The sequence below is a fragment of the Prunus persica genome, chromosome G3 (assembly GCF_000346465.2).
Source record: "Prunus persica cultivar Lovell chromosome G3, Prunus_persica_NCBIv2, whole genome shotgun sequence".
In the NCBI taxonomy this organism is placed as follows: Eukaryota; Viridiplantae; Streptophyta; class Magnoliopsida; order Rosales; family Rosaceae; genus Prunus; species Prunus persica.
Genome location: NC_034011.1, coordinates 3,040,405 through 3,066,626, shown reverse-complemented (window position 1 = coordinate 3,066,626; position 26,222 = coordinate 3,040,405). Strand labels below are relative to the sequence as shown.

The following is a 26,222-nucleotide window of genomic DNA, read 5'->3' as shown; positions in this document are numbered from 1 at the left end:
CTACCTTTTTCGACACGTGGTGAAGCGGGCGCTAGCCGTCAGGCGGGTTCACTTTTTTTAAAAAAATAAATAGTATAGCCGGATGGCTATACTACGAAAATTTTCTATGTGAGGGTATAGCCGGACGTCTATACTATTTTGACACGTAGCGGGTGCTATAACCCAGGCGGGTGGTTTTTTTAAAATTATAAATAGTATAGCCGCGCAGCTATACTTGGGGTTTTTTTCTAAATAAAAAGGGTATAGCCAACCAGCGATACTATTTTGACAGGTGGTGAAGCAGCGCTAGGTGCTAGGCGGCTCTTTTTTTTTTTCCATAAATAGTATAGCCGGCCGGCTACCGGGTTTTTTTCTAAATAAAAAGGGTATAGCCAACCAGTGATACTGTTTTGACACGTGGCGAAGCGGTGCTAGGTGCTAGGCGGCTCTTTTTTTTTTCAATAAATAGTATAGCCGCGCGGCTCTACCCTAGCCGGCCAGCTATACGACGATTTTTATTTAAAAGCTATTATAGCCGCACGGCTATACGAGTTTTGACACGTGGCAGACGTGATACGCAGGCGGGTGTTTTTTTTTTTTTTTTTTCTTATAAAGAGTATAGCCGGTTGGCCATACTACAGTTTTTATTATTAAAAAAAGTATAGCCGCCCGGCTATACTCGGTAGTTGACCCATAGCCATTCATTTGATCTCATATTCCTGAATTCATCGATTCATAACCTTTGTAAATAAACGTCCAGACTAAATAAGCTAGAGCAAAAAAATCCAGTGTCTTAATTCTCACAAACTCCTATGATAGAAGGACATGAGTGAAAATTCATGACTAACAAGTTCATTCCCTCCTTCAAGGTCTCCCTACTTGGTACAAACCAACCCTTTTATAATCTTCTCACCCACTACCTGTACGTTAGCAATACCCTAAACCAACTTAAACAAATCCACACTCTCCTACTCAAATCCCCAACTAAACCCAACCACCGCTACCATATCTTGGTTCAGTTGCTCAAGCGGCTCCTACAACTCCCTGGCGACAACCTTCGTTATGCCCATTACCTGTTCGACCGAATACCCAAGTGTAGGAACCAGTTTCTTTGGACCTCCCTCATACATTCCCATGTGCTTCATGATCATTTTGGTCAATCCATCAGTTTATATGCTAAAATGCACCGGGTTGGCGTATCGCCATCTGGGTTCACCTTCTCTTCAGTTCTCAATGCATGTGCTCGTGTTCCTGCACTTTTTGAAGGGAGACAAGTCCACGCAAGGGTTGTGCAGTATGGTTTCTTGGGAAACAAGATAGTGCAAACTGCACTTCTTCATATGTATGCAAAATGTGGGCTTGTACTGGATGCAAGGGACATCTTTGATAGGATGGATGATAAAGACTTGGTTGCTTGGACGGCCATGGTTTGTGGGTATTCAAAGATGGGATTGATGGGCGAGGCGCGGTGGTTGTTTGATAACATGGAGCAGCCCAATGCAGTTTCTTGGACTACAATGGTTGCTGGGTACGCAAACAATGGTGATATGGAAACGGCAAAGGAATTATATGAAAGAATGGTGGAGAAAGATTCAGTGGCATGGGTGGCTATGATATCAGGTTATGGGAAGTGTGGCAATGTTTTGGAAGCCAAGATAGTTTTCGAAGAGATACAGATGGCAGATGCATCATGTTGGGCAGCAATGGTGGCTTGTTATGCTCAGAATGGCTATGCAAAGGAAGCCATTGAGATGTATAAGAAAATGAGGGAAGAAAAAGTGACAGTCAATGAGGTGGTAATGGTTGGAGCTATTTCAGCTTGTACACAACTTGGGGATAATGAAGTTGCAGCCACATTAGCAAAGCACGTGGAGGAAGGATGTTGTGGTGAGTTTTGATTGAATCAATTATATAAATAATGGCATGCTTTCTTTTCTATCGATGTCATGTTCTTCTTCCCTTTTGTATTGCTGATGTTTCCTCATTTATCAAACACTTTCAGAGAGGACACTCTTTGTATCCAATGCATTGATCCATATGCATTCCAAATGTGGGGACATAGAACAGGCATGGAGAGAATTTAACAGAATGAGTATCAGAGATGTAATATCTTATAGCGCATTGATGGCCGCTCTTGCCGACCATGGAAGGGCCGAGGATGCCATGAATCTGTTCTCAGAGATGCAAAAAGAAGGAATAAGACCGAACCAGGTAACATTCGTCGGTCTCCTCAATGCATGTAGCCATGTAGGACTGATTGAGGAAGGGTGCCAATATTTTGAGCTCATGACTCGGGTCTTCGGGATCGAGCCACGTAAGGAGCACTATGCTTGCATGGTTGACCTACTTGGAAGGGCTGGGCAGCTTGAAAAGGCGTACAATCTTATAATATACAACATTGGTGCTGCTGATGCAAAGGTCTGGGGCTCTTTGTTAGGCGCTTGCAAGGTTCATGGTAATACCAAATTGAGTGAGATCGCAGCAATGCATCTCTTCAAAATAGAGCCGCATGATGCCGGAAATTATGTGCTTTTAGCAAATACTTACGCAGAAATAAATAAATGGGATGATGCTGAGAGGGTGAGAAAGATGATGAGTGAAAAAGGAATGATAAAATCTCCTGGATGTAGCTGGATTGAAAAGTTGAGATAAATAATAAATTCTTAATGTTCTCATGGGTAATATTTCTCTTTCTACAAAAATCTGCACCCAACTTTTACCTCGAAATACATTTATAAAGCTAGATGGGCTCTGAACTTTTCCTTTGCACGACAGCAAGATAAAGCTGAAGAGAGCCTTTTAGAAATATATTAATCATCATCTCCAGAAACACAGATCATGGTACAGTATATCTTCAAAATTCCAAGAAGTTATAAATTAAACCCTAAAGATACAACACATGGACCAAAAAAATCTACCTTTTCTGATAAGCATGACATTCTAACACCAATTCTTCATTTTAGACTAATTTTTCAATGGAGCAAATGATATGATTATGTCATACTTCATAGGCATCTCGACTCTGGATGTACTCATTCACAGATCATTCTTCTGTGCCAGTTCATGTAAGAAACTCAGGTCTCCGTGAATGATATTACTGCTTCAGAGGAGCCTTCTTCTCTCTGTCAGATATACGAGCGGGGGCTGTTGAATGTGACTTGAACCGACCCCTCCCTTCCCCTTCCTTATCCTGGAGAATGCAAATCCCCAAAAAAAATTAGGTTTTCATGGAAAACACATTTCTTTCCCCATCTTGTTGCAAGGAGAACATTAAAAAAACACTGAAATCTAACAAGCATCTGGAGTTAAAATAATCGGAAGACCCCAGAACTCTTTTCCTCTATTCAGAAAATCAATGGGTATATCTAAAAGAAAATAGGAGAGAAATTGTACAACCCTGGTGAAAGTATATTGATACAGCAGAATGACAGGTTTACTTCTAATGAACAACATAAAGACAGGTTTACCTTTTTCTTTACAATCTGAACCACGTCTTCATCATTCAAAACATGACCGAGGCCACAATGCTGTGGGTAGTGCCTTGCACTTGTACCCCACACTAGCACATATTTTACTTCCTTCATCAAACTCCTGTGTATGTGGTTACAAAAGTCTCCAACGGAGCAACCCCCTCTATCCTACACATACATGCAAAGAGAATAAGTGAAAATGAACAAAGGCTCATAAGAATGGAGTAATAACTGATCATAAGGAAGTAACAGAAAAAAAAAAAAAAAAAAAAAAAAAGATTTGCAACTTACAGCAGAAAGAACTACAGGGTCACCGAAATCAGGTTGCTGGCCCTGTGGCTTTGTATAAACTCTAACAAGTCCCATCTCCTCCCACATCTTTGCAAGCAGTCTGTCAAAGTTCAGCTGTTGAGCAACATGAAGAATCAAAGTTAATGTTCCTGAAACCATTTCGTATGGGAAATTCATTTCATCGCTAACTTGTTGATAAATGGTAATTAATTTTTACACGTGTTGCCCATTAGGATCCAACAAAAAAACATATATTTCATGGAAAGAACCATAGTAGACAATGCCTTTTGAGTTCTGACCAAAAGTTGTGCAAAACAGATTGCTCAAGGTTTTTTATTCATAGCACGGTTGCATGCCTCTGTATCTCATTCAAATTTAGTTAAAATAAAAAGTGTAGAACTTACCTTGAGATTGCAGCTAATGACAACAGAATTAGGTTGGCGGGCTAATTTGTCCACATCGTCAATACCAATAACATCTATTTTGTTGTAAACATATACACACTTCATGTATTTCCGGTTTCCCTCAATGACATCAATAAGATCATCCACTGTGGCATCCTCACGAAAGAGCAACTGCATAACATTTATCATACATGAGCATTCTTTCCCGTGGGATGGCTAAGGCAAAGAAAGTATCAACCATATCCAAGAGTGTACATCATGGACTTAAAGAAAATTGGGTACCACTAGTGTGCCCAATAAAAGAATCACCATTAGCTGTGACAAAGGACAATCTTGATTAATCCAAAGTAAAGTACCTCAGCATTGTGAATTTTGTATTCGTGTAGAATTTGATAACAAAGCTTCTCGTCCACATGAGTCAAAGTAAGAGTGCTGTTGAAAGAAATTCCCCCGGTCTTTTTCTTTTTGAAGTATATCTGCACAGGAAACAAAATAAATAATTCAGCTAAAGCCCCTAGAAGCCTAGCAAAGCAAACATAAAAAATAACATAGGGAAACAGCTAAACAATTGCCGGAAACTAAGACCCAAATCAGTCAGTTCTGGAAATTATAAAGTCAATATTTTGAAGATAAAACTTACTTGAGGCGGTCTCTTGTTTAAACGTAAACCAACAGCTTCCAGCTCCTTTGTCAATATTTGCCGATGACCCTCACTCTGAAATATTTATAAAAAAAACAATATATAAAACAATGTGAGGGTTAGACTAAAGTAATTGACAGAAACCATACACAAAATAAGGGAAGCCAACATAAAGTATCAAATCAACAGGTCAGGAACCAAAAGGTCGAACAGGTTGCCAACAATGAAAATAATGAAGGTCTGTAAGCAGACAAGTGGTAAACTTATTTATCAGCTACTAAAATAGCAAAATAGTTACAAATGCATGTTACTACAGAATAGGCACTTACTTTTGAGGCATCAAGGACCATCAACACAATATCTGAAGACTTGGCAACAGCAATAACCTGCAAGAGACAGTCTTGTCAAATTCTAGTCATTTCCATGATACCTGGAAATACTGAGCTTTATACATTGATTTGCCAAGGGACAATTTACAAGTTATCTCTTCTCTATAATGAGGCATTTATTAAGTATCATTTTCTAAATTTCTTATAATATTTTATTGGTAAGATAAAAGAATGATGGCATGTTATCATATCACATGAGAAGAAGCTTAAGGATTTCACCTGCCTCCCACGACCTTTGCCTTCAGAAGCACCTTCAATAATTCCAGGAAGATCAAGCAGCTGAATTTTTGTATCATTGTAATGGATAATTCCAGGAATGCAGGTAAGTGTTGTGAACTCATAAGATGCAGCTTCGGAGTGTGTGCCCGTCAACATTGTCAAAAGTGTTGACTTCCCCACACTACAAACAACAGGAAACAGTCGTAAGGATCGGTCATTTCTTACTGTTTTTGAAGTTACAACATTTCACAATACAGTTTGAAGTCATATAAATATGGCAAACCTTGGAAACCCAATGAGCGCAACACGTCCGTGGCCAAATTTTGTAACTTCAAAACCATCTCCACCTCCACTAGACCCCTGAATTGCGGTTATAGATCATAAAAATGGAAGAAGTAAACCTTAAACAAATGAAGAAGTTGCTTTACACCAATTGAATTAACGTAAGCATCTAACAAGAAGCTCATGACCATAAAAACTCCTAACACTACTAACACAGGAAAATTCTACATTCGCATCAAATTACATTCATATGTATATGTATGTATATGTATGCAGACGGATGAGTTGCATACCTTTGGAGGCTCCAGGAGCTGAGTCCTTAGCTTGGCAATCTTTGCCTTGAGCTGGCCAAGATGATACTCTGCATTTTTCAGCATTGCAATAAAAAATTAAGATATAACCAAATTCTTAAAAGACCTTAACAGATTCAACCACAAAAATAAAAATACAAGTTTTAAACAGGGAAAGAACCTGTGGCTTTGTTTTTCTGAGTCCGCGCCATTTCGGCCTCAATTTCTTTGATCCTTTCTATGATCCCCATTGTTGCTGGATTTTTTCAGCTGCTACCACTAAAAAGCAACAAGAAGAAAAATAAATTGCAGAGAAAAAGAAGCTAATTACTATTTTGAAAGATAATGAAAGCTCTTTTTCGTTGCTGAGAAATCGTTGATTGAACTGCGATGCCTCGGAAACCAAAAGAAGAGTGAATTACAGTGGAGAGAGGGAAAGTTGAATTATTGTAAGGAAGGTTGAATTCTTGATTGAAGTAATGCTAATTCTACGAATTGGATGAAGTAGAATGGTGAATTGCTTCGGTGGATGACTCACCGTGACTCAGTTGGCGACGATGTCTCTGGAGCTGGTAGAGAGAGAGAGAGAGAGAGAGAGAGAGAGAGAAGATGATAGAGTTAGGGCTGAGAAGAAGAAGAGAGGAAGTCTGGGCTTAAACTTAAGGGCCTACTTTCCAAACAGCTCGACAGTTCTTTCTTTGAAAGGTATCGTGGATTTGTGATATGCATCTTGGGCCTCTTTTGTTGGATACCAAATTTTTTTTTCTTGGTTAACTAGGAGTTTTTTTTATTTAATACAACTGATAAATTATTCTAAATTAATCTAATCTACGACATGTTTACTAATTCGATTAAGAGGAATTGAATTGATGAGGAGTTGGATTGAAGAGTCTAATCCAATTAAGAGGAATTGAATTGATGAGAAGTAGCCACAATCCGAATTCCCATTGCAATTGTTTACTAAACTATCTGAAATCAAATTGGAATAAGTGAAGAAATGATATTGATGCTTTAAATTGTTTAGTAAATTCTTATAAATCAACTCTAGTTTGATTACTAAAATGCCCTTCTTGTTGGGTTAAAATTGTGACAAATTTACAAATATCAAATGTACAGAATTCAACCCCTAAGCCGAAAAACAAAAGAGCACATCTAATTACAACAAGGCCTCTGTAATATTTCATTATACATCCCCACATCCATGTTACACGACGCTTCCAGTGAAATTATGTTTCATTTCTAGAGCATCCCCTTCCCTTCACCAACCACGACTATTATCAAATATAAATATGAAAAATAACCATCTGTACGTTCACATCAGGTTAAATCTTAGAAAATCCAAAACATTCAGAAAAGAAAAAGTGTTGCAACGGAATCGCAATCAGCACAAGGGTCATGTTTTTTTCGGTCATCTTGAGACTTGATTCTAAGACCTTTCATTGCATTATAATTTAATATGGCCATAAAACCTACAATGATGATAAGTTGAGAAGAAAATGTCAGAGTCAAGAGAAAATGTATGAAACACTTGTTAAAGCCTACATCCCGCAATATCCATCTGCAGCACATCATCAACTATGTTAACAAGTGAATGGTGTGAGCAGATCAAACTCGTTACAGGTCAGTACCTTTATTTGGGATTCGCACAACTAACATTTTTTTTATATACAATGTTACAAGTAGCCTGATCTCGTTTGATGCACGCTTCGACTAACGCTGGGCAGCTTGCCCGGCCCTAGATTTGGCGGTACCTGAGCGTGCATCTCAGCAAGCTCTCTCACTTTTAACAAAATTGCTGCTGGGATGGGCACTGAAGCATGTTTCCGAGAGTTTATCTGCATAATTGCCAACAGAGAAACCAAGTTAACCCAGAAATTAACAAGACATTATATATAAAAAAACATCAATGATATAGGGTAGCAGAAATTGCACTAGGCAAAGACAAATTCAATATAAGGGCAGAATTTACTGCCAGTCAAAATTGTAGAAAATTATAAAGATATGATCAAAGTTGGGAAATTTTATTTGCAGAATATTGACACTTCTGGGAGATATATTTGAATCCAGAATTAGTAGTGAAAGGCTGACCAAAAGAGTTCAAAGCAAGCTTGCATTCAAACCCACAAAAAGTTGAACACTTCCCATCTCACTAAATCATAAGAGAGAGGGAAGGGAAATGTCATTTATACTCACTCCATCATCAGGAGGTGTTTGGGCAAAGCTAGCTTTCAACAGGTTCCTCCATTTGTCCTACAAAACAATGTGTTTTCTCAGTCTAAAGCATTGCAGTACCTTTTTTTTTTCAGCATATTTGGATGCTACATGAACGTGGTATTTTGACAGTACAAAATGTGAAGCAAAATATACCTTGAGATCAACAGAAGTGCGATAAGAATATGATGCAAAAGAAAGCCTTTTGATTTCAGACCACCTCCCAGTGCCACACTTAGAGACACCCTCAACTAATTTTATAACCTCAACAAGAGTCCAAGCTCGATGGTGTTTCCTTCTCATTCCACCTTTTGCTGTGGGAACTGTTGCAATACCATCATCTGAATTGTCCTCGGATGAATCTGTCTGTTTCAAGCCCAAGTTCTTCCCCAGTTCAATTGTGCTCATTACCGAGCGACGCTTGTCTTTCTCTGGTTCAGCAGCAAACTAAATAGGAAATAAATTACCATGACAAAAAAATTAGTATCCAATCAATTTACAGATATGACATATAGCACTGAGAACAAACGCAAACCATGGTATCAACAAAGCAGTCATTTATGCTCAATGGTTCTCTAGTATTGATAGCCAGGGCACAGCCTTTTGATAGCCACATCTCTCGTCTAAAGAGGACCCAAGTTCAAATCCCCCGCCAAAAAATGTCTTAACTGATCCAAACATATAGAAAAATAAGGTGATTCCTTACTCATGGAAGACTAATCTTAAGGCATTTTGCATGACTGAATTGGTTTGTATAACCATCCATGGATACTTAAACTGAACATTAATGCCATATTTTGCCTTCTTAAACACAAGAGATGGTTAACTGCAGTCTAGCCTATTAATCTAACAAATATAAATGCAGAGAAGCAAAACAACCGAAATAAACACTGTTTTCATCATAAACTTTAGTCCTTAAGAAGACAAAATACCAGTCTACAACTAATTTAAGGAGAAAAATTACAAAGAAACAAGGCAGAGACTATCATCAGCTACATAGGCATTATGTCACATTACTAAATTCAGCCAAATATGCCCATAACCCAATGTCAATTGCCAAGTATGAAAAATTGAATCCAATTGAGCAAAATTTATCTTACCTGTGGTTGAATCTGTTCAGAAGCAGATCTCACTTTCGAGTCTTTATCTGCATGCTCACTCTCTGGTGGAGAACTATGCACACTAAGGGCCTCTTGTACCAGTTTAGCTGCCACACCCATTCCACTTGAATCGAATTTCTACCAATCCAAATCCAAATTCACTTCAGTTATTGTGTCATTCAGAAGTTCTGTAGTGCTATAATATATTCTTGATTAAATTTAACAGATGAATCATGAAACTACTGGTTTTGCTTCCGGCTGGAAGAAAAGGGAAAAATGAAAACATAGATCTTTTAAATAAGAAACTCCCATGCTTGAGGGAAAAAAAAAGCCAAACATAAAGAATAACATGACTCATTGCCCCATTACAAAATGGTTTTACCTACCATAAGAGCCATAATATTTTTTCTTGGACGGCTTCTTCGAACTCGAGAAACAAAAGGAACCTGAACACCAGATCCACCGAGAGAGTCCAACCTGGTGACAATAGTTCTCTCATTTAAAGGGGCATTTCCAGGAGGTCGTATACAATATTTTGGAGATGTTTGTCCTTGTCCTGTATTTTTTGCTGAACTAATCACTTTTGGGGTATAATCTCTTGATTCAACTTCAGAAAGTTCTTCAATATATCTCTTAGTGGGCTTTCTAACTCTTTTGGCACCTCTATGTTCCATTTGAAGATCATCACTTCCACAATCAAGTTCTACACTAAGGTTTCCCAATCTCTTGCCCAACACAATTTGATGATTTTCCATCTGGCTACTGTGGCTAGTTGGTGAAGTTTCATACCCAAGATTCTTTGCTTCACCATCAGACCCTTCAGTGAGCATACCATCTGCATTCTGAAAGCTATTATCTGTACCCTTGTTCACCAATTTGTTATCTATAATAGTGAAAGTTGTGGTTGAAACATCACAAGAATTAGTCAACCCCATTGCGATCCTCCTCTTAAGCCACAACTTGTCCTTAACAGTAGTTTCTCGCCCAAAAGTTGCTCGAAACAATCCATGAAGTTCCCTAATTGATAGGTTGTCCAAGCATATCTCCCCCTTTAATGTATAAAAATCAGGCTTCGAACTATTGCAGATGACAGAAGCTGGTGATCCACTTTCGATTGGTCCATCTGGAGGTTTTGAGCACTCCCCAATTCTCGCAGATTCATTAATATGGCTGTCATCTAAACTCAGGTCTGAAGAAGGAACAATTTCCTGCAAAGGAATTTCAGATTGCAGCTTCTTATCAATAGCAGGCAATTTATCATGCTGATCAGTACACTGGCTGTCTACATTCATAAAAGCAGAAGAATGATCAGGAGATCCACATGCTAAGCGGAGCTTCTCTTCCTGTTTGACCTTTTGCAACATCTCCTCGATGTACTACAAGAGATTTTAGCGGTCGAGAAGGATCCAAGACGATTAATAACTAGATATGCTTAAATTATGCATATGCACATACACAAGAAAATAACAAATCAAAATAAACTATCAATAAGTTAAAAGAAGTGAACAATCAAACTAGTTGAAGAAGAAATATGCCATAGTACATAATACAGAAAAATAAATCCCAAGATCAAGAAATTCTTTTCTAGAAGATTAAAATGTACAGCATTTAGAAAATACAGCTGTTGTACAAGGGCAGACGTAACATGTCCAAGCACTTGAATAAATTTGTTAATCGATGTAAACACCAGATTGTACAAACGAAATATGCTATAACGTGCAACTCTAAATGTTTTTTTTATCCATCTGATTCTAGAACAGAAGAAAAAATTATATCGAAAGAAAGCAAGTCAATACCTCAAGCCGTGCACTTAATTTTGCATCAGGTTCTGTGTTCTCTGAATGTGACAGACCTGGAAATGCGATTCTCAATCAGACATGAAAACTATGACAGAACACGCCCCCTACCCTCGGGTTAGTAGGGACCCCCAACCACATAGGTTGGGCAGCAAACCTCAACATGAAAACTATGACAGAACCAACACCATAAAATATAAAACAGAATGTGTTCAAATGATTTAATAAACCAAGTTCCACGGCATCTAGTTTCTCAAAAAAGCCATATATCATCAAATCAACACTTCACTAAAGTAAGGGAAATAAAAGGTATACAAAACAGAAAATGAATATAACTAAAAAGTACCAAATAAATTGGTCACTTTAGCCATGAATGCAAATCAACCCACAAACCCATTAAGGAAAAAACAAATTGGAATAAGATTTCTCAATATAAATCCAATACAGATTTGGGATACCATCTATGACTCAATCTAATGACTCAATCTAAAAATCAGACCTAGAATGTCCTCTGCTCAATTAGAAACATAAATGCTAGCTGAAGTTTCCAAATTCCCATTGCATGCTCTTAAAGTTATACTCAAAATGACCATAATGATAAACATGGAAGTGAAATAATTAGTTACAACAATAACTCAAATAGACCTTCTGAGCTTTCTTTATGAGACTTCCCAGAGGAAGACTCTTCATTGGAAATGCACTCAACATTTCCAGCGTCTGTAACAACAGGTAATTCAATCTTCTCATCCACAAGAAATTCCTCAACCTCCATTACTTCATCATCTGTTGCTGGCACTAATCTCCCATCACCTTCAACCTGGCATTAGATAAATCATCATTGAAGGATAACATAACAAATGGCAAAGACAATATCAACATTGATCTAACGATGTCCATACTTGTAAGTGCAATGTGATATTAACCTTTTTTCCCCTTAAACACATTATAGAGAGCCTCACCTCGCCAAACAAGAAATGTTATCATTTAATTGAAGTATAAACCTGAAGTTTACAGTTAAAGACTCACAGATACCTCAACGCCCAAGGGGGCATAATCTAAATCCCCAAAAAAAGGCTTCTGAGAAGAAATGCAATGTTCTAGATTCAGTATGTTTCTATTATGATTTTCTTAAATCTGATTCTCCCGGCTCAGATTCCAACAGCACTAACTGATTGGATTAATTGATTGATGGCTTAACTGGCTTCTAACTTTAATTTATGAATGAAATAACCGTTAAAAACACTTGGTAGACAGTCCTTTTTGTCGACTCTAAAGTTACAATTAACACACATTACTAAGCTAATCGTGTTTATTACTAAGCTAATCGTGTTTCCCCAAATTGAAAAGTTGAATCACTCATAACAAATGAACTACAGTTACTGCATCTTGAGCAGCACCAGACTTATACCTCCAAGAAAGAACAAAAAGAAACAGCTCACCTTTCAATTTTATGCGCAAAAACTACTACCACCAACAGAATAGTTAAACTTTTAGTTTAAATGAAAACATACCCGAACGAGCTTGTATACAACAGGATCGGCAATCTGCTTCGGTGAAGACAAAGAAGAGCTACTTTTCTCAACCCCACTTTCCTCACACTTCCCTTCATCACTCCCCTCAACACCAACCACTGTTTCCATGGAAAATCCACCACATGCAACTCAAATACACAAACTGAAACCCCAAAAGAAATACAAAACAAAACAAAGTAAATAAATAAAGTTAACTTTTATAGTTTCCAAAATAAAATAAAATAAAACTTTATCCACCAAAAAATATAAATGCGCCTAAACCCATCTACTAGAAATAAAAACACATGCAAAATTATTTCCAAATCAAATATTCAGAGCTACCCTTCAAAACTTAAAATTTCCCAAAGCAAACCGCAAAAGGAAGAAAATTTATATGCCAAACTATATTGCTACAAACACTGCAAATTTCCAAGCCTAGTTACATAAAAGTACATTTCTTTTAAGGGATAAGTACCATTTCAGGCTAAATTGCAAAGTAAACGAAACGAAACTACACTGAAAGCTAGAATTCGTATACAAAAAGTACCAAAAGACTAGAAATTGGTGAAAATTTTCACATTGGAAGCCAAATTGAATATGAAATTAAGTAAGATGGGGCTCACCATAGGAGTGTGCGAGTGGCGAGCGAGTTGATTCAGTGCTTGCAAGTGGAAAATTCAAAGAAAAGCGACCGATTCGAAACGCCGGAGACTGAGTTGGGAAGACGAGTCGTTTTCTGAAGAAAGCTTGTGAGAGAAGCTTGAAAATTGTAAAAACAAAAAAATTAAACGAAGGGGAAAACAATCGGATTGGTTTGCTTGCTTGCTTGCACCCGTGTGTGTGCGCCTCTGTGTTTTTGGCTCGCTTTTTTAGTACGCTGTGCTTACTATCATACAGTTCCGGACTCCAAACTCTCCTTCCAATACGGTTCACAAATGAGACTTGGGGTCCGGTTAGCTTCGCCTTCTCTTTTTCTATTTTTCCTATTTTCTTTTCTTTTCTTTTCTTTTTAGCAGCTGAAGTTTTTCTTTTTGTTCTTTTTGTTCTTTTTTAAATGAACAAGCAATTCTTGACCCAATACAAGTACAACAACACGACTCTTTCCCTTTTTTTCATTATTTTGTAGCTGCTGGATTTTTCTTTTTCTGTTTTTTTATTCTTTTTTAAGTGAACTAACTAGCACTGGAAATTTTTGAACCAATACAACAACACAACTCTAAAGTAACACAAAATTAGTGAGTTTAGTTGACCATATGAATACGAATATTACATGACCCACTAAACATAATAATAGATGTATATGATTAGTGTCACACTTAATAACCCGTTTTTAACATGATAAACATGTTTAACTAGTATTATATGAAGAAAAAAATATCCAATTTTGTATTTTATCAATATGTATTATATGATAGGTTGTGTAATTGTAGCACTTTTTTTTTTTTTAAGGAAATCATTAGGAGCTTGTGTAAGTGAATTATTATTATTCTATAAACAATATACAAGTGAGTTTTTTTTTTTTTTTTTTTTTAAAGATTTCAAGTTTCTATAGAAATATTCATAAAGGGGAATAAAATTAAATAAGTCAGATTAAGGTCAACGACCCACCACCCCTACTTGAACCTTGTGATCGTTTATAAAAGGGAATCAATTGGAATTATTGCCTCGTCAAAAATAATAAAATTACAATTTTATCCATCACTTATCTTATTATTTGACAAAGGACCTTTGTCAACCGGTATTATATTCGAACATATTCCTATAAATAGATCATTAGACAAAACCTTGGTCAAAGTTATTCAACTTAAACTTCTGTTTGTTAAAATTTGAAGAAGGCCACGCCCTTTCTTCGGGCCTGAAAGGTGCAACAACAGAAACCCAAAAGGAAGCAAAAAGGCCACAGAGAGAAGAAGCAGCCCAAATGTCATTCAATAGCAAGAGTCATTGAGGGCATTATGTAAGGCTCTTTTCTTAATCATTGAATCAAACTAATCGATTTGATCCAACAATTAAGAGATAGGGCACCTCACCATAAAATTCTACAAGAATGGGAAATGATATGTTTAGAATCCAAAGCATTTTGCCCTACTTTAGTTGAGTCTCATAAGATGAAGATTCCAAAACCCCAATTTCGGTGGACAAGTTCATATCAATGGGATAGCATGAGGAACAAAATGCAAAAACATTCCTTTTGACTTTCAATTTCTTTTTGTGAAAATGAAAATCCTATCCACTTAAAACAGATAAAAACACATAAAGACAAAATTCCATATTCTAATAGGGGTACTAAGTCGAAGGGGTATCTGATAATATTTTGGACCCTTGCCCTAACAATGCCAAACCTAATGCTCCAATTGCATGAACGAAGAATTCTAAGCAGCAAGGACTATTATTTCAGCTGCTGCCACAACTGAGGGCCTGATGTAGTCCTCTTCCTCTTTGGGTTGGTGGATGGTGACCAGATCCGGTAGGGGCGTTGTGGGGCCTTGCTTACCCTTGGGATCCCAATCGAGCATGATTTTGACCTTCATCTCAAGAACACCCTGAAAAATCATAAAGGTTTAAGAAATGAAGATCACAGATGAGTACAACACTCAGGCACACTGCCTACAAAAATAATCTCAACCAGTGGCAGAATGATTGAGCTAACTTGTCTAAGAAGCACATGGCGCACAGCAGAGTCAATGTATTCATTAACAGGCTGACCAGAGGATATCATGTATGACCAGCGGCTGAGCCCTGAGTTTGCCACTGACAATGACCTGCATGTTGTAAAGTAGAAATTCATTTTACTATGTTGGCGCGAACCAATAAGGTCAAGTGAAAAGAACAGCTTTTGTTCGTACCTCACATTCCTTTGCTACACTCTCCATGACAAATCTAAGAACACCATAGCATGCCCTAACAAAAGAAGATAAAAGGGATGATTAATAAAAGTCGACAAACCAAGCCCAATGTAATACTAAAGCATAATGGTTACACAATAAAGGAGTTGTTCAAACAAATGTAGGAATTTTCGAACTCCAAGAACCATTAACAATTCAAACAGACTAACAAAACTCCAAACATGTAATGTAAGCATTCTTGAGGATCCTCTTAACCCATTATGGTGAGTCAAAGGAAATAAAACTGAAAGCTATTGCTAATAAAATTGATATGTATTAGACATGTAATGCATTTCCCTTGTCAAAAATTAACCTACATAAAGAATCTCCAAATCAAAAATCATATAGCATTGCAAAGACAATAAATTTCCATTACTAAGTGCTATCGAAATAGTTGGATCATCTTCTTTAGATAGAAAGTATCTAGGGTTATGTGGATTTACTTATCGTAAAATAGTTTTACTTCATTTAATTTCTTCAATCACACTGACATTCACCGATTAGCCCATTAGGTTTAGATAACACAAATGTTCTGAAATGTAGGAGTTCCCGAACTCCAAGAACTATTAACAGTTCAAACAGACTAACAAAACTCCAGCAATCAATGTAAGCATTCTTGAGGATCCTCTTAACCCATTATTGTGAGTAAAGCGATTTATAAGTCATTACTGAATGCTATTGCTAATAAAATTGATTTATGAGTGAGAGTGCATTTGAGTGTGTGTGCAGGTGCACATGCGTGTACGCGCTTAAAATATAATGAGATGCTGGAGACCACAAACCCTATCATCCCAAAAGGACCAGTACAATGTCACACTCAATCAAGAATGAAATTTAATTAGTCAAATCCTTTTACTTAATTTCATTCCCTAATCACACTGACGTTCAGTGACTAGATTGCTATATTTGGATAATGCATGAATGTAATGAAATGAAGGAGTTCCCGAACTCCAAGAACTATTTGTTGAAGAATATAAGTCCTACATCAAAAGTTTGACTAAATAAAATACAATATAATAAATGGTTCCACTATTAATATAACCAATGTCTTTTGGTGATAAAATCTCACACATACTGGGCTTTGTAAGTGGTTAAGTTGAGGACAATATTAGTGTTGCTAGTTGTGGGCCACTGACCCATCTCTCTGAAATGTAGGAGTTCCCGAACTCCAAGAACTATTAACAGTTCAAACAGACTAACAAAACTCCAACAATCAATGTAAGCATTCTTGAGGATCCTCTTAACCCATTATTGTGAGTAAAGGAGATATAAGTTATTACTGAATGCTATTGCACATAAAACAGGTTTATGTGTGAATGCGTATTTGAGTGTACATGTGTGCAGTTGTGCATAAGTGTTACTTGGTGTGTGTAGGCATAAGATATAATGAGATGCTGGAGACCGCAAATTAATATAGTAGTAAGTAGAGTATCGTTCCAACATGGATCAAATAATTTATTAAATATTAGTGATTTATTTCTAATTATATTTGAATTAAACAAAAAGAGAATTATAATGATTAAAATCTAATTAAGCAAGTAAAATAAATTGAGATTAAGGAACCAATGTAAAAGATGAAAACAAAGACGATAAAGCACTAAGGCATCGATTTCACCTAGCTAATCCCACACAAATCCTTATAGCTTGTTAATTCTAATTACCTAACATATTGATAATCGTTTTCCCTTACCTCACCAATACTCTCTTCCAAGTTATATTAGTTACCCACTCTATTCCTAGTTATAAATTTAGATAGCTAAGACATGGAAGACACCGAATTCTCCAAGTAGAATGCCAAGGTTGCGCAAGCTTTCTTCGTATTCTCCTTTGGATATTTCGACTATGAGTATGAAAATGTAGGATGATGGATAATGAAGGATGGAGGATGATGGGTCCTTTGAACAATGACCTAAACTTCCTATTTATAAGACTCATAGAAATCATATCTAAGGTATAATTACAATTGTTACAAAAGTAAGATTCCTTATAAAATAGGGTCTTCTTTAATTCTACTTGTTTGACTTGATAAGACTTGAACCATCTTGAACTAGGAAAATTGACAACATTCCTTGCGACAAAAGGAATGACTTGGCTTCTTGACTTGATTAATCTTCAATCTTCATCTTCTTGCCCTTTTGAGCACACTTTCTCCTATTTCCACAATTCTTTCACAAATCTCACAAAACCAATTAAAACAACCAATTTAAACCAAGAAAGTTAACAAATGAATAAATAAAGCATAAAATATATATAAAATATAGGCTTATCACCTATCATCCCAAAAGAACCAGCATAATGTCACACTCAGTCATGATTGAAATTTAATAAGTCAAATCTTTTTACTTAATTTTATTCCCTCAATTACACTGACATTCAGTGACTAGTTTGCTATATTTGAATAACACAGGAATGTTATGAAATGTAGGAGTTCCCGAACTCCAAGAACTATTTGTTGAAGAATATAAGTCGCACATCGGAAACTTGACTAAATAAAATACAATATATAATGAATGGTTCCACTACTAATATAACCAAGGCCTTTTGTGATAAAACCTCACACCTACTGAGCTTTGTAGGTGGTTAAGTTGGGAATAATATTGATGTTGCTAGTTGTGGGCCACTGACCCGTCTCTTTGAAATGTAGGAGTTCCCGAACTCCAAGAACTATTAACAGTTCAAACAGACTAATAAAACTCCAACAATCAATGTAAGCATTCTTGAGGATCCTCTTAACCCATTATTGTGAGTAAATGAGATATAAGTTATTACTAAATGCTATTGCTGATAAAACTGGTTTATGTGTGAATGTGTATTTGAGTGTACGTGTGTGCAGGTGTGCATAAGTGTTACTAGGTGTGTGTATGTGTGTGTAGGCATAAGATATAATGAGATGCTGGAGACCGCAAACCCTATCATCCCAAAAGGACCAGCATAATGTCACACTCAATCATGATTGAAATTTAATAAGTCAAATCTTTTTACTTCATTTTATTCCCTCAATCACATTGACATTCAGTGACTAGTTTGCTATATTTGGATAACACAGGAATGTTATGAAATGTAGGAGTTCCCGAACTCCAAGAACTATTAATAGTTCAAACAGACGAACAAAACTCCAACGCAATTTAAGCATTCTTGAGGATCCCGTTAACCATTATTGTGAGTAAAGGGAGATAAAACCGAATGCTTTTGATATTTACTAGAAACAGGATTGGACAACTGTTGCATTTCATTTAACAAAGACTAACCTATACAAAGCATCTCAAGACCATTAGTCACACATCATTGTAAAGAAAACAACTTTCATGACTAAGTAAGTGCTATCAACACGGTTGGATCATTCTCTTTAGAAAGTGTTAGGACAATGCATAACATATAATGAGATGTTGGAGACCACAACTCCAAACTCCAAGAACCAAATATTGAATCAAAGAGAATGATCCATTGAGAATTCTCTTAACTCACAATAAAAAAGAAAAGAGATCTAGTCAGTTTTCAGCATACCTCCGAACAGCAAGCCCTCCAAGAAGTTTGTAACGCAAAGACTCTGCTTGAGCAATGGCACAAAGCCCTCAGTTGTTGACTTTCTCTGCATAAAGCTCAACAACCGAGGGCTGTGTGCCATTGCTCAAGCAGATGTCAGTTCTCCGGAAACTTAAAACGCTTCTGAACAACAGATGTCAGTTCTCTAATTCTTCTTCCCTTCTCACCTAAACCCATCAATAAAAAAGTGTAATCAGGCAATGCGAATTTAACAACACAAGTTACAAAATTCATCTCATGTTACAAGTTAAGCAAGTATCCCTTTTCTCCAAATTTCTCTGAAAATATAAGAATGTCAATTTCCATGTATAAATTGAATCTATTATATTATTAAAGTAAACATCTTTCTTTCTGAACCACATAATTAACAAACAAACTAGTAAGGGACAATGATTTAATTTCAATGTTTTCTCAAAGTCACATCTTCAACTGAACCAAGCATTGAACAGAGACAAACACTAGAATCAAAATCAAAGTTACTAAATTTAAGCTAATTATGTGCTGTAAATCCATAATGTAAGCTCAAAACACATAAATCAACCTTAAATACAATCTCAAATACTACCCATCAACCAAACAGGGTCTAAGAAGTTACCGAGGACGTTTTGAGTCTGGATGGCTCTAATAATGATCTCGGTCCGCACTGGCGTAACCCTAACTTCAACGCCAGAGTACCCATCTTCTGCGAGCTCTCTGGTCATCACCTCGTTCAGCTCCGCCAAAAACACTCCGTTGGCTACAAACTATAATAATATACAAAATGAATTAATTGCCAAGACATATTCTGTCAAACAAGTTGAAAACATCGGAAATTTACATTAGGGCGTGTTTGGTCGGTGGCAAGACCTTTCGCTTTTTGCTCGTTTGAGTAGCCATGGTAGGCGCCGCTGGGATTGGAGTTCAACGGCTCTGCAGTTTTTTTTTCTATTTTTGGTATTTGGTTTGGGAAACCCTAGATAGAAAGTTGAAAGATATAGGACGGGAGAGGGTGTTCAAACGACATGTCGCTGTCACCTAAATTTTCGGTTAATTGCAATGTGCCACCTGAAAAAATAAATTTGAAGTAATGGGCCATCTCAGTTAAAGTTTGTTGCAAATTGCAATGTTCCATATACGACTTGACTTCATCTATTTTTTTGTCCTAAAAGTTGTATTTGCTTCGCATGATCCTTCAAAAGGGGTGTATAAGATTTCGAGCATCAAACTATTCTTCACAAGGTTCACGTGCGAATTACGTGCAAATTTTTGAAAAAAAAAATAGATGAAATTAGAATATAAGTGACACACTAACAAAATTTCAATTGATGTGACAAATTAATGCAACAAAGTGGCAAATTGCAACGAGGTCTATGGTTGAAGTGGCATTGGGCTAATTTTCCCATACAAAAAGGGGGTTTGTTGTGTATGGAAGAATTTAATCTTATCTTCTACAGGCTATAGCATTAGTGGCAACTGAAAAAAAAAACGGTTGGATGAGAGAAACGTAACAACGTACGGACAACAATGGCGGGTGTACTTCCTTCTTCATCAACTCTCTCTCTTCTGGCTTCACTCAATTTACCTTATCAGAAGCCATCGTATTCTAGCTGTTTCATCTTAAGAACCCGAAAGCGTCCTCTTGTTCAATGCAAGGCCAAGAAAAAAGTTAGCTTCACAGACCAAATTCTTGATTATATTGAAGGTAATAATCTTTATTTTCATCTCTATCTTGTTCTAACATACTGGGCTTTTCTTCTTCTTTTGGACCCAATTCTTTATTAGTTGGCTGCTTTGTTTGCATTGTGTCTAAGTGATCAGTGTGTTCAATTTATGTGAAGGGGGTCCCAAGTTAAGGAAATGGTATGGGGCACCTGAGCTTCTGCCTAAAGATGGAACAAATGTTGAAGAAGATGATGAATTCCCAGGTGATGTGATGGCATATATAGCAATTTTATGCATGTTTATGGTCATGCTTTATTGGGCTTTTTTAATTAAAAGGTTGTGATATGTTCTTGTGCAGAAGGAGAAGAAACTAGGGATGCTGTTTTGGTAACTGATGGAGATAGTGAGATGGGTCAGGTGCTTTTCCAGCATTGTTCATTTTTTCTGATGTATATTACTTACTTGTCATTCATCTTCCATGTTGCAATTGAAAACTTGATTGAATCTACCTAAATTTTGAGAAAAGAATTGATGTGGTATATGAAATTCAAACTGTCACAACACAAAGATCACTTTAAGTGACATTGTTGCTTACAAATATATCTGAGGAAAAGATGCCAGTTCCACAGAACAATTCATCTTCGGTGCAAGAGCACTCGATCAGTGAGCTATTACGCACTCTGATAACATTTCTTAACATGGTCCTTAATATTTAATCAAGCTGCTTCTTGCGATTAAGTACTGTTTATATTGCTCTTGATTGGCTTTCTGGTATATGGATTCTGATTCTTGTGCTATCTAGCCTATGTAGATGGTAATATTGTCATTGATTGTCAAAAGAGCTCGAATAAAAGCACTGGTGAAGGATAAGCGGGCTGCACTTGAAGCATTTGGGACTTATGTTGAGGTGGGTGGTAATTAGTTCCTGTACTGGCATTTGCTGTTCTCATACTTCTTTTCATTTTTGTGCTTGAAATATTGACTGCATGGTTGTGATTTTGTTGTGGTTTTGTATGCAAAGTCAATGGCTGGAGATTCAAGGGACAAGCCATTTCTAAGGAGAGCTCTAAGAGGAGTTTGCACAGTAATATGCCCAAATGTATGCATATATAGCATCTAGACCTCCCACTTGCTGGTTTTCGTGAAATTTAGCTTCTCAGTAGCGTTATAAACCATCTTGAAAATGAACTGAACAAAATCAAACTTATACTGAAATCGAAATCTGTTCAGCACCTTATATCTGCTAGAAGAGATTGTACACCTTCCACAATAGTTACAGTGAAATCAGCATTTCACGTAAAAATAACTTACATCTGGTTCAATGGACTGAAAAAATGGGAAATTGCACCTGAGAAATTTATGTTCGAACATGTGACGTGAACTCTAATCCACCAGAGCAAAGATTGGTGCCTTCATGTTTTCGACATGACGCCTCTTTAGAAACTCAAACATTGAAGATGTCTTTTAAATGTTTTCTCTTTTGTCAGGAAGGCTTCTTATCTACCGTTGGGAGCTTGAAAGGGGTCAAACATGTAATTCTCTTATCTCAGGTACCTCTCTCTCTCTCTCTCTCTCTCTCTCTCTCTCTCTCTCTCTCTCTGTGTGTTTGTGTGGAAAAACATTAGCAATGGAAAAAGGAAATGTTTGTTATTGTGACTTAATAATAAGGTTGCAGTTGTCTGTTTACAAAGGTGCCAATGGCATTCAAGCTCTCCTGAAAAGCAATGCAAGAAAATTGGCTGAGCAAGATGAATCAATACTGGTGGCCTCAGGAATCCCTTACACCGTGATCCGGGCTGGCTTGTTGCAAAATTCTTCTGGTGGAACTCAAGGTTTTAGCTTTGAACAGGTACTATTCAATACCGAATTGTTTTGCTTTTTCATCAAGGAGCAATAGAACCTTTCTGGTTTAGTTTTGGGAGTAAAAACCAAAAAAGAAAAAACTCATGTCGGAAGTTTGCTTGATCTGTTCACATCATTTGGGAAAAAATTAATGTCTCATTTTGATGTTGTTGTTTATAGGGTAGTTCAGCAAAAGGAACTCTTGGCAAGGAGGATGCTGCCTTTATTTGTGTGGAAGCAGTTGATGCAGTCCCCCAGAAAGGCTTCATATTTGAGGTATATAAAAAATGGAGACATTCTGCAGTGGAAAAAAGATGTAAAATTGTAAATTTGTGATCCCTCGTTGATTTATTTTGATCTGTCTTTTTTCCCTTCTTGATAAGAGAGAAATGAATCTTCATGGCATTGTTTGATAATAGGTGATCAATGGAGGTGAGAAGGTTTCAGATTGGAAAGAATGTTTGAACAGATTGATGGAGAAATCGGAACAGCAACTTCAATAATCAGTTTGTCTATTTTCATTTTTCTTCTTCACAAATGTTTTACATGGGTGTGCTGCTATGTTTAAATAACAAAGTGGTGCAAGGTTTGTCCGTTCATATAAGAAGACCTGCACACCATGGCAAATACATCATCTTCATGCGGGGGTCGATGTGTAAGTGTTGAGCTGTGATACCATTTGAAAAAACTCATTGCCTCTGTCAGATATTCACTTAGGTTTGAAATTGGATCATCTGTATTCAAATAGAACTAAAATATTTATATAAGCGGTGGGTACTTGGTCTCCAAGTTCCTATTTGATTACAATTACGTATAATTCCATGGGATTACAATTACCCCCATACTCATATGTTTAAATAACAAAGTGGTACAAGATTTGTATAACACGTGAACTTAACCCCTTGAACTAATTTTTCAGTCAATTTAACACATGAACTTATATAAATAGCTAATTTAGCCCTTACCCTCAACTTTTTCGAATTTCATTCACAATTCCATTTAAAAAGTCACAAGCTTGGCACATGACTTACTATTTTATTTTTGAGAATAAGTTATTAAAAGTAATATTTAAATAATTAAAAAAAATACAAAATAAAAAATTGAAAAACACTTACAGAACGTATAGCCGCGTGGCCTTAATTTCTTAAAAGTATAGCCGAGCGGAGAAATTTCTTAAAAGTATAGCCGCGCGGCTTTACCCTATAAATAGGAATTTCTTAAAGGTATAGCCGTGCGGCTTTACTCTATAAATAGAATATTTTAAACCATACCACGCTGCCAGCCACCACTCCCTACCCAGATCCATCATCGCCGCCATCACCATCTTCTTCGTCGTCGTCGTCATCTCTCTCTCTCTCTCTCTCTCTCTCTCTCTCTCTCTCTCTCTCTCTCTAAATTTCCAAACACACGCAGACCGTATAGTCTCTCTCTACAGAGAGATAGATATAATAAAATCCACTCCCAACTAGTATTCATGCACTGATCCATCAAGCCCACCATCACCAAAACCAAAAATCCAGCCATCATTATTTTGTTTTTTGTTTGAAACCTTTGGAAATTTCATTGAAAAAACCAGGTCTGCAAAAAATACAACAGGGGTGGAAAATTTGGGTTCATTTTAATTTTCATTTGGACGGTGCGGGGAGGCAGCCAAGGTATATGGTACAGACAAAGCTTCAATCTAGCTTCCTCTCAGAGACACACCTCCATTGCCGCTGATTGTTCGAGCTTCTTGCTGGATGGGGCTGTTTTTTCTTTTTTTATTCACTTAAATGTTATTCTAGTTTTCTTATTAATTATTTATTTTACTCAAAATTACAAGTTTAATCTTGTAGGTGACGGAAACTTGGAAGAAATTCACACAACTTAACGGCAAGGTCTAAATTTGCCATTTTAATTAATTCAGTTGTTAAATTGATTGACTTTTTAATTCGGCGGTTAAGTTTGATTGAGATCCTAATTCAAGGGTGTATATGGCAATTTATATGAAATTTAGGATATCATGTCAGTCATGGTCACTTGAGGGAACGCATTATCATTTTATGATCGTTAGTGCATATGAGTCTCACAATGGGACTCACATGCATCTAAAGTCAAAGAGGGCTCACTCAACGGCGGCAACAAAATCTGTTGTTTAATATTATATGACTTCTTAAATATAACATTTAAAACTTATATTCAAAACCCTTTTTCCATATCAGTCCCGATCTCTTGGACCACAGGAGTCCAAGAGATTGTGGTCACTCACCGTTAGATATTAATCCAATGGTTCAAAAAAGTTTCTTAAAAGGAGTGCAAAAGTGAGTGAACCGTTGAATTTACATCCAACGGTGAGTGACCACAAATCTCGTGGACTTCCATATATATGAACAAGATTACTTTAAACGAGTTGGTGAACATTGGTGTGACTCATAGCTCTCTATTTAGGGGCACAATCTTACATTTCCAAAAGTCCTTGCCATTCCCCTATTTGGGTTTTGTTTTTGGATCAAAGATCAATCTTTGGTTTAAAAATCTACTGTACCTTTTCCATTTGATGGGTACAATTTTAATTTAGGAGATATTATTGGAGAGAGACTGGAACTTGAATCTCAACCGCATGTTTACTACAAATTGAACTATCTCCTTATCTAGTAAACACTTTTATTTGTCATGCCTTCAAAATTCAAGCTCTGATTATAGCAATCAATGATCTCAACCACATGGGGTCTTTGTGCTGGCCTTGATTTGATTGTAAATGAGAAATGACAAATTTAAGTGAGGGTCCTTAACCACCATTAAACTTTTATTTTGGTCAGATAAATGGGCCACTGAGCTCAGACTAAAATCATTTACCATCCCTTAGGAGGAACATCATACATGAACCAACCCCAACCCCACATGTATCTTCCTCAACAATGCTTTGGGAAAATCAGATATTTGCATCACTTCATTTTAAGCTTATATCAATGAATGGATTGTTACCAATGCCAAAAAGTGTTCAGAAACTATCCCAAAACCTACATAGCAATCATCTACCACATGAGAGAGAGAGAGAGAGAGAGAGAGAGAGAGGATACAAAGTGAAAACTTTAAAAAGGATAAGAGAATCAATCAGAAAGAGATAAACCTAAGCAAAGGATAGCCTCAGTTTCAACCAGTTCCATTCCACCTAAAAAAATAATGAACAGCTGGGCCCTACTCTTTCTTACTGTTTGATCAACTTTCTGTCCCTTTAAGTGCTTTCTTGTAAAACTAAGCAACAAGACAAAGTTCAAAAGAACAATCATTTATACTACATATGAGATCTGCATTGGTGGTGTTAGTTCTAAACCCAAAACCATTTCCTTTTTTTCATATCAAGCTATTATTATTTTTAATCCAGAGTTGCTTTCTCCAATTTTCATAAAGCATCTTAAACCCAAAAGCCCCCTATGTCAAGGTCATTGGAGAAGATAGATCAACAAGCACAGGAGCTTCTAAACATACAAAACCTGGCTATCTGGGCAGCAAACAGTATATACCAATCCTCCACTGTAATCCTGAACTAGGGAGGGGAGGGGCACCATAAGAATATCTTTTTGACAAACATGGGAAAAGAATAAAGTGGGTAGCTAAAGTTCCCATCTGAAGCAGATAATATATCAGAAAAATGATTATGAAAACCAATGAGAAAAGATAAAAAAACAAATCAAATTTCAGCTTTTAAGGGAGTCTACAAGTAGAAAGCTGCGATCTCTGAACAGAAAT

General features: G+C 36.7%; 4 protein-coding genes and 1 pseudogene across 6 annotated transcripts; 2 read left to right on the top strand and 3 right to left on the bottom strand.

Annotated features, from left to right (window-relative positions):
* LOC109947802 (putative pentatricopeptide repeat-containing protein At5g37570) lies at positions 607-2,646 on the top strand. Its single transcript, XM_020558919.1, has 2 exons — positions 607-1,866; positions 1,982-2,646. The coding sequence occupies exons 1-2, from the start codon at positions 819-821 to the stop codon at positions 2,629-2,631; spliced, it is 1,698 nt and encodes a 565-aa protein (XP_020414508.1). The 5' UTR covers positions 607-818; the 3' UTR covers positions 2,632-2,646.
* Positions 2,627-6,811, bottom strand: LOC18783788 (developmentally-regulated G-protein 2). The gene is made up of 12 exons (XM_007215425.2): positions 6,503-6,811; positions 6,146-6,243; positions 5,968-6,035; positions 5,676-5,752; positions 5,393-5,573; positions 5,114-5,170; positions 4,785-4,859; positions 4,501-4,620; positions 4,145-4,315; positions 3,741-3,854; positions 3,447-3,617; positions 2,627-3,169 (listed from the first exon to the last, which is right to left on the bottom strand). Exons 2-12 carry the CDS (start codon positions 6,213-6,215, stop codon positions 3,074-3,076), a joined length of 1,200 nt encoding a protein of 399 aa, XP_007215487.1. The 5' UTR covers positions 6,216-6,243; positions 6,503-6,811; the 3' UTR covers positions 2,627-3,073.
* On the bottom strand, positions 7,358-13,479 carry LOC18783461. Of its 2 annotated transcripts, none has more exons than XM_020558918.1 (9): positions 13,206-13,479; positions 12,583-12,745; positions 11,717-11,888; positions 11,072-11,127; positions 9,662-10,651; positions 9,276-9,413; positions 8,332-8,622; positions 8,158-8,214; positions 7,358-7,799 (listed from the first exon to the last, which is right to left on the bottom strand). In XM_020558918.1, exons 2-9 carry the CDS (start codon positions 12,709-12,711, stop codon positions 7,638-7,640), a joined length of 1,995 nt encoding a protein of 664 aa, XP_020414507.1. In that variant the 5' UTR covers positions 12,712-12,745; positions 13,206-13,479; the 3' UTR covers positions 7,358-7,637. The 2 variants fall into 2 exon arrangements, with proteins under 2 accessions (XP_020414507.1, XP_007217148.1); XM_007217086.2 differs by having other exon boundaries at positions 9,662-10,483.
* LOC18782698 lies at positions 14,699-19,886 on the bottom strand (annotated as a pseudogene).
* Positions 20,433-23,303, top strand: LOC18781884. 2 transcript variants are annotated; one of them, XM_007215989.2, is made up of 9 exons: positions 20,434-20,691; positions 20,828-20,914; positions 21,010-21,068; positions 21,463-21,558; positions 21,673-21,750; positions 22,139-22,201; positions 22,327-22,500; positions 22,674-22,769; positions 22,913-23,303. In XM_007215989.2, exons 1-9 carry the CDS (start codon positions 20,514-20,516, stop codon positions 22,994-22,996), a joined length of 915 nt encoding a protein of 304 aa, XP_007216051.1. In that variant the 5' UTR covers positions 20,434-20,513; the 3' UTR covers positions 22,997-23,303. The 2 variants fall into 2 exon arrangements, with proteins under 2 accessions (XP_020414552.1, XP_007216051.1); XM_020558963.1 differs by lacking the exon at positions 21,673-21,750 and having other exon boundaries at positions 20,433-20,691.

What these genes read in the sequence shown, in the direction of transcription:
- LOC18781884 (XM_007215989.2), top strand. Translation starts at nt 20,514, where the DNA reads ATGGCGGGTGTACTTCCTTCTTCATCAACTCTCTCTCTTCTGGCTTCA. An exon ending in AAGGTTTTAGCTTTGAACAG is followed by an intron (nt 22,501 to 22,673) that starts GTACTATTCAAT and finishes TGTTGTTTATAG; the next exon opens with GGTAGTTCAGCAAAAGGAAC. An exon ending in AGAAAGGCTTCATATTTGAG is followed by an intron (nt 22,770 to 22,912) that starts GTATATAAAAAA and finishes GTTTGATAATAG; the next exon opens with GTGATCAATGGAGGTGAGAA.
- LOC18783788 (XM_007215425.2), bottom strand. Translation starts at nt 6,215, where the DNA reads ATGGGGATCATAGAAAGGATCAAAGAAATTGAGGCCGAAATGGCGCGG. An exon ending in GCGCTCATTGGGTTTCCAAG is followed by an intron (nt 5,574 to 5,675) that starts GTTTGCCATATT and finishes TGTTGTTTGTAG; the next exon opens with TGTGGGGAAGTCAACACTTT. An exon ending in TCATTAGCTGCAATCTCAAG is followed by an intron (nt 3,855 to 4,144) that starts GTAAGTTCTACA and finishes GTTGCTCAACAG; the next exon opens with CTGAACTTTGACAGACTGCT.
- LOC18783461 (XM_020558918.1), bottom strand. Translation starts at nt 12,711, where the DNA reads ATGGAAACAGTGGTTGGTGTTGAGGGGAGTGATGAAGGGAAGTGTGAG. An exon ending in CTGAACAGATTCAACCACAG is followed by an intron (nt 8,623 to 9,275) that starts GTAAGATAAATT and finishes TTTCCTATTTAG; the next exon opens with TTTGCTGCTGAACCAGAGAA. An exon ending in GCACTTCTGTTGATCTCAAG is followed by an intron (nt 8,215 to 8,331) that starts GTATATTTTGCT and finishes ATTGTTTTGTAG; the next exon opens with GACAAATGGAGGAACCTGTT.
- LOC109947802 (XM_020558919.1), top strand. Translation starts at nt 819, where the DNA reads ATGACTAACAAGTTCATTCCCTCCTTCAAGGTCTCCCTACTTGGTACA. An exon ending in CGTGGAGGAAGGATGTTGTG is followed by an intron (nt 1,867 to 1,981) that starts GTGAGTTTTGAT and finishes AAACACTTTCAG; the next exon opens with AGAGGACACTCTTTGTATCC.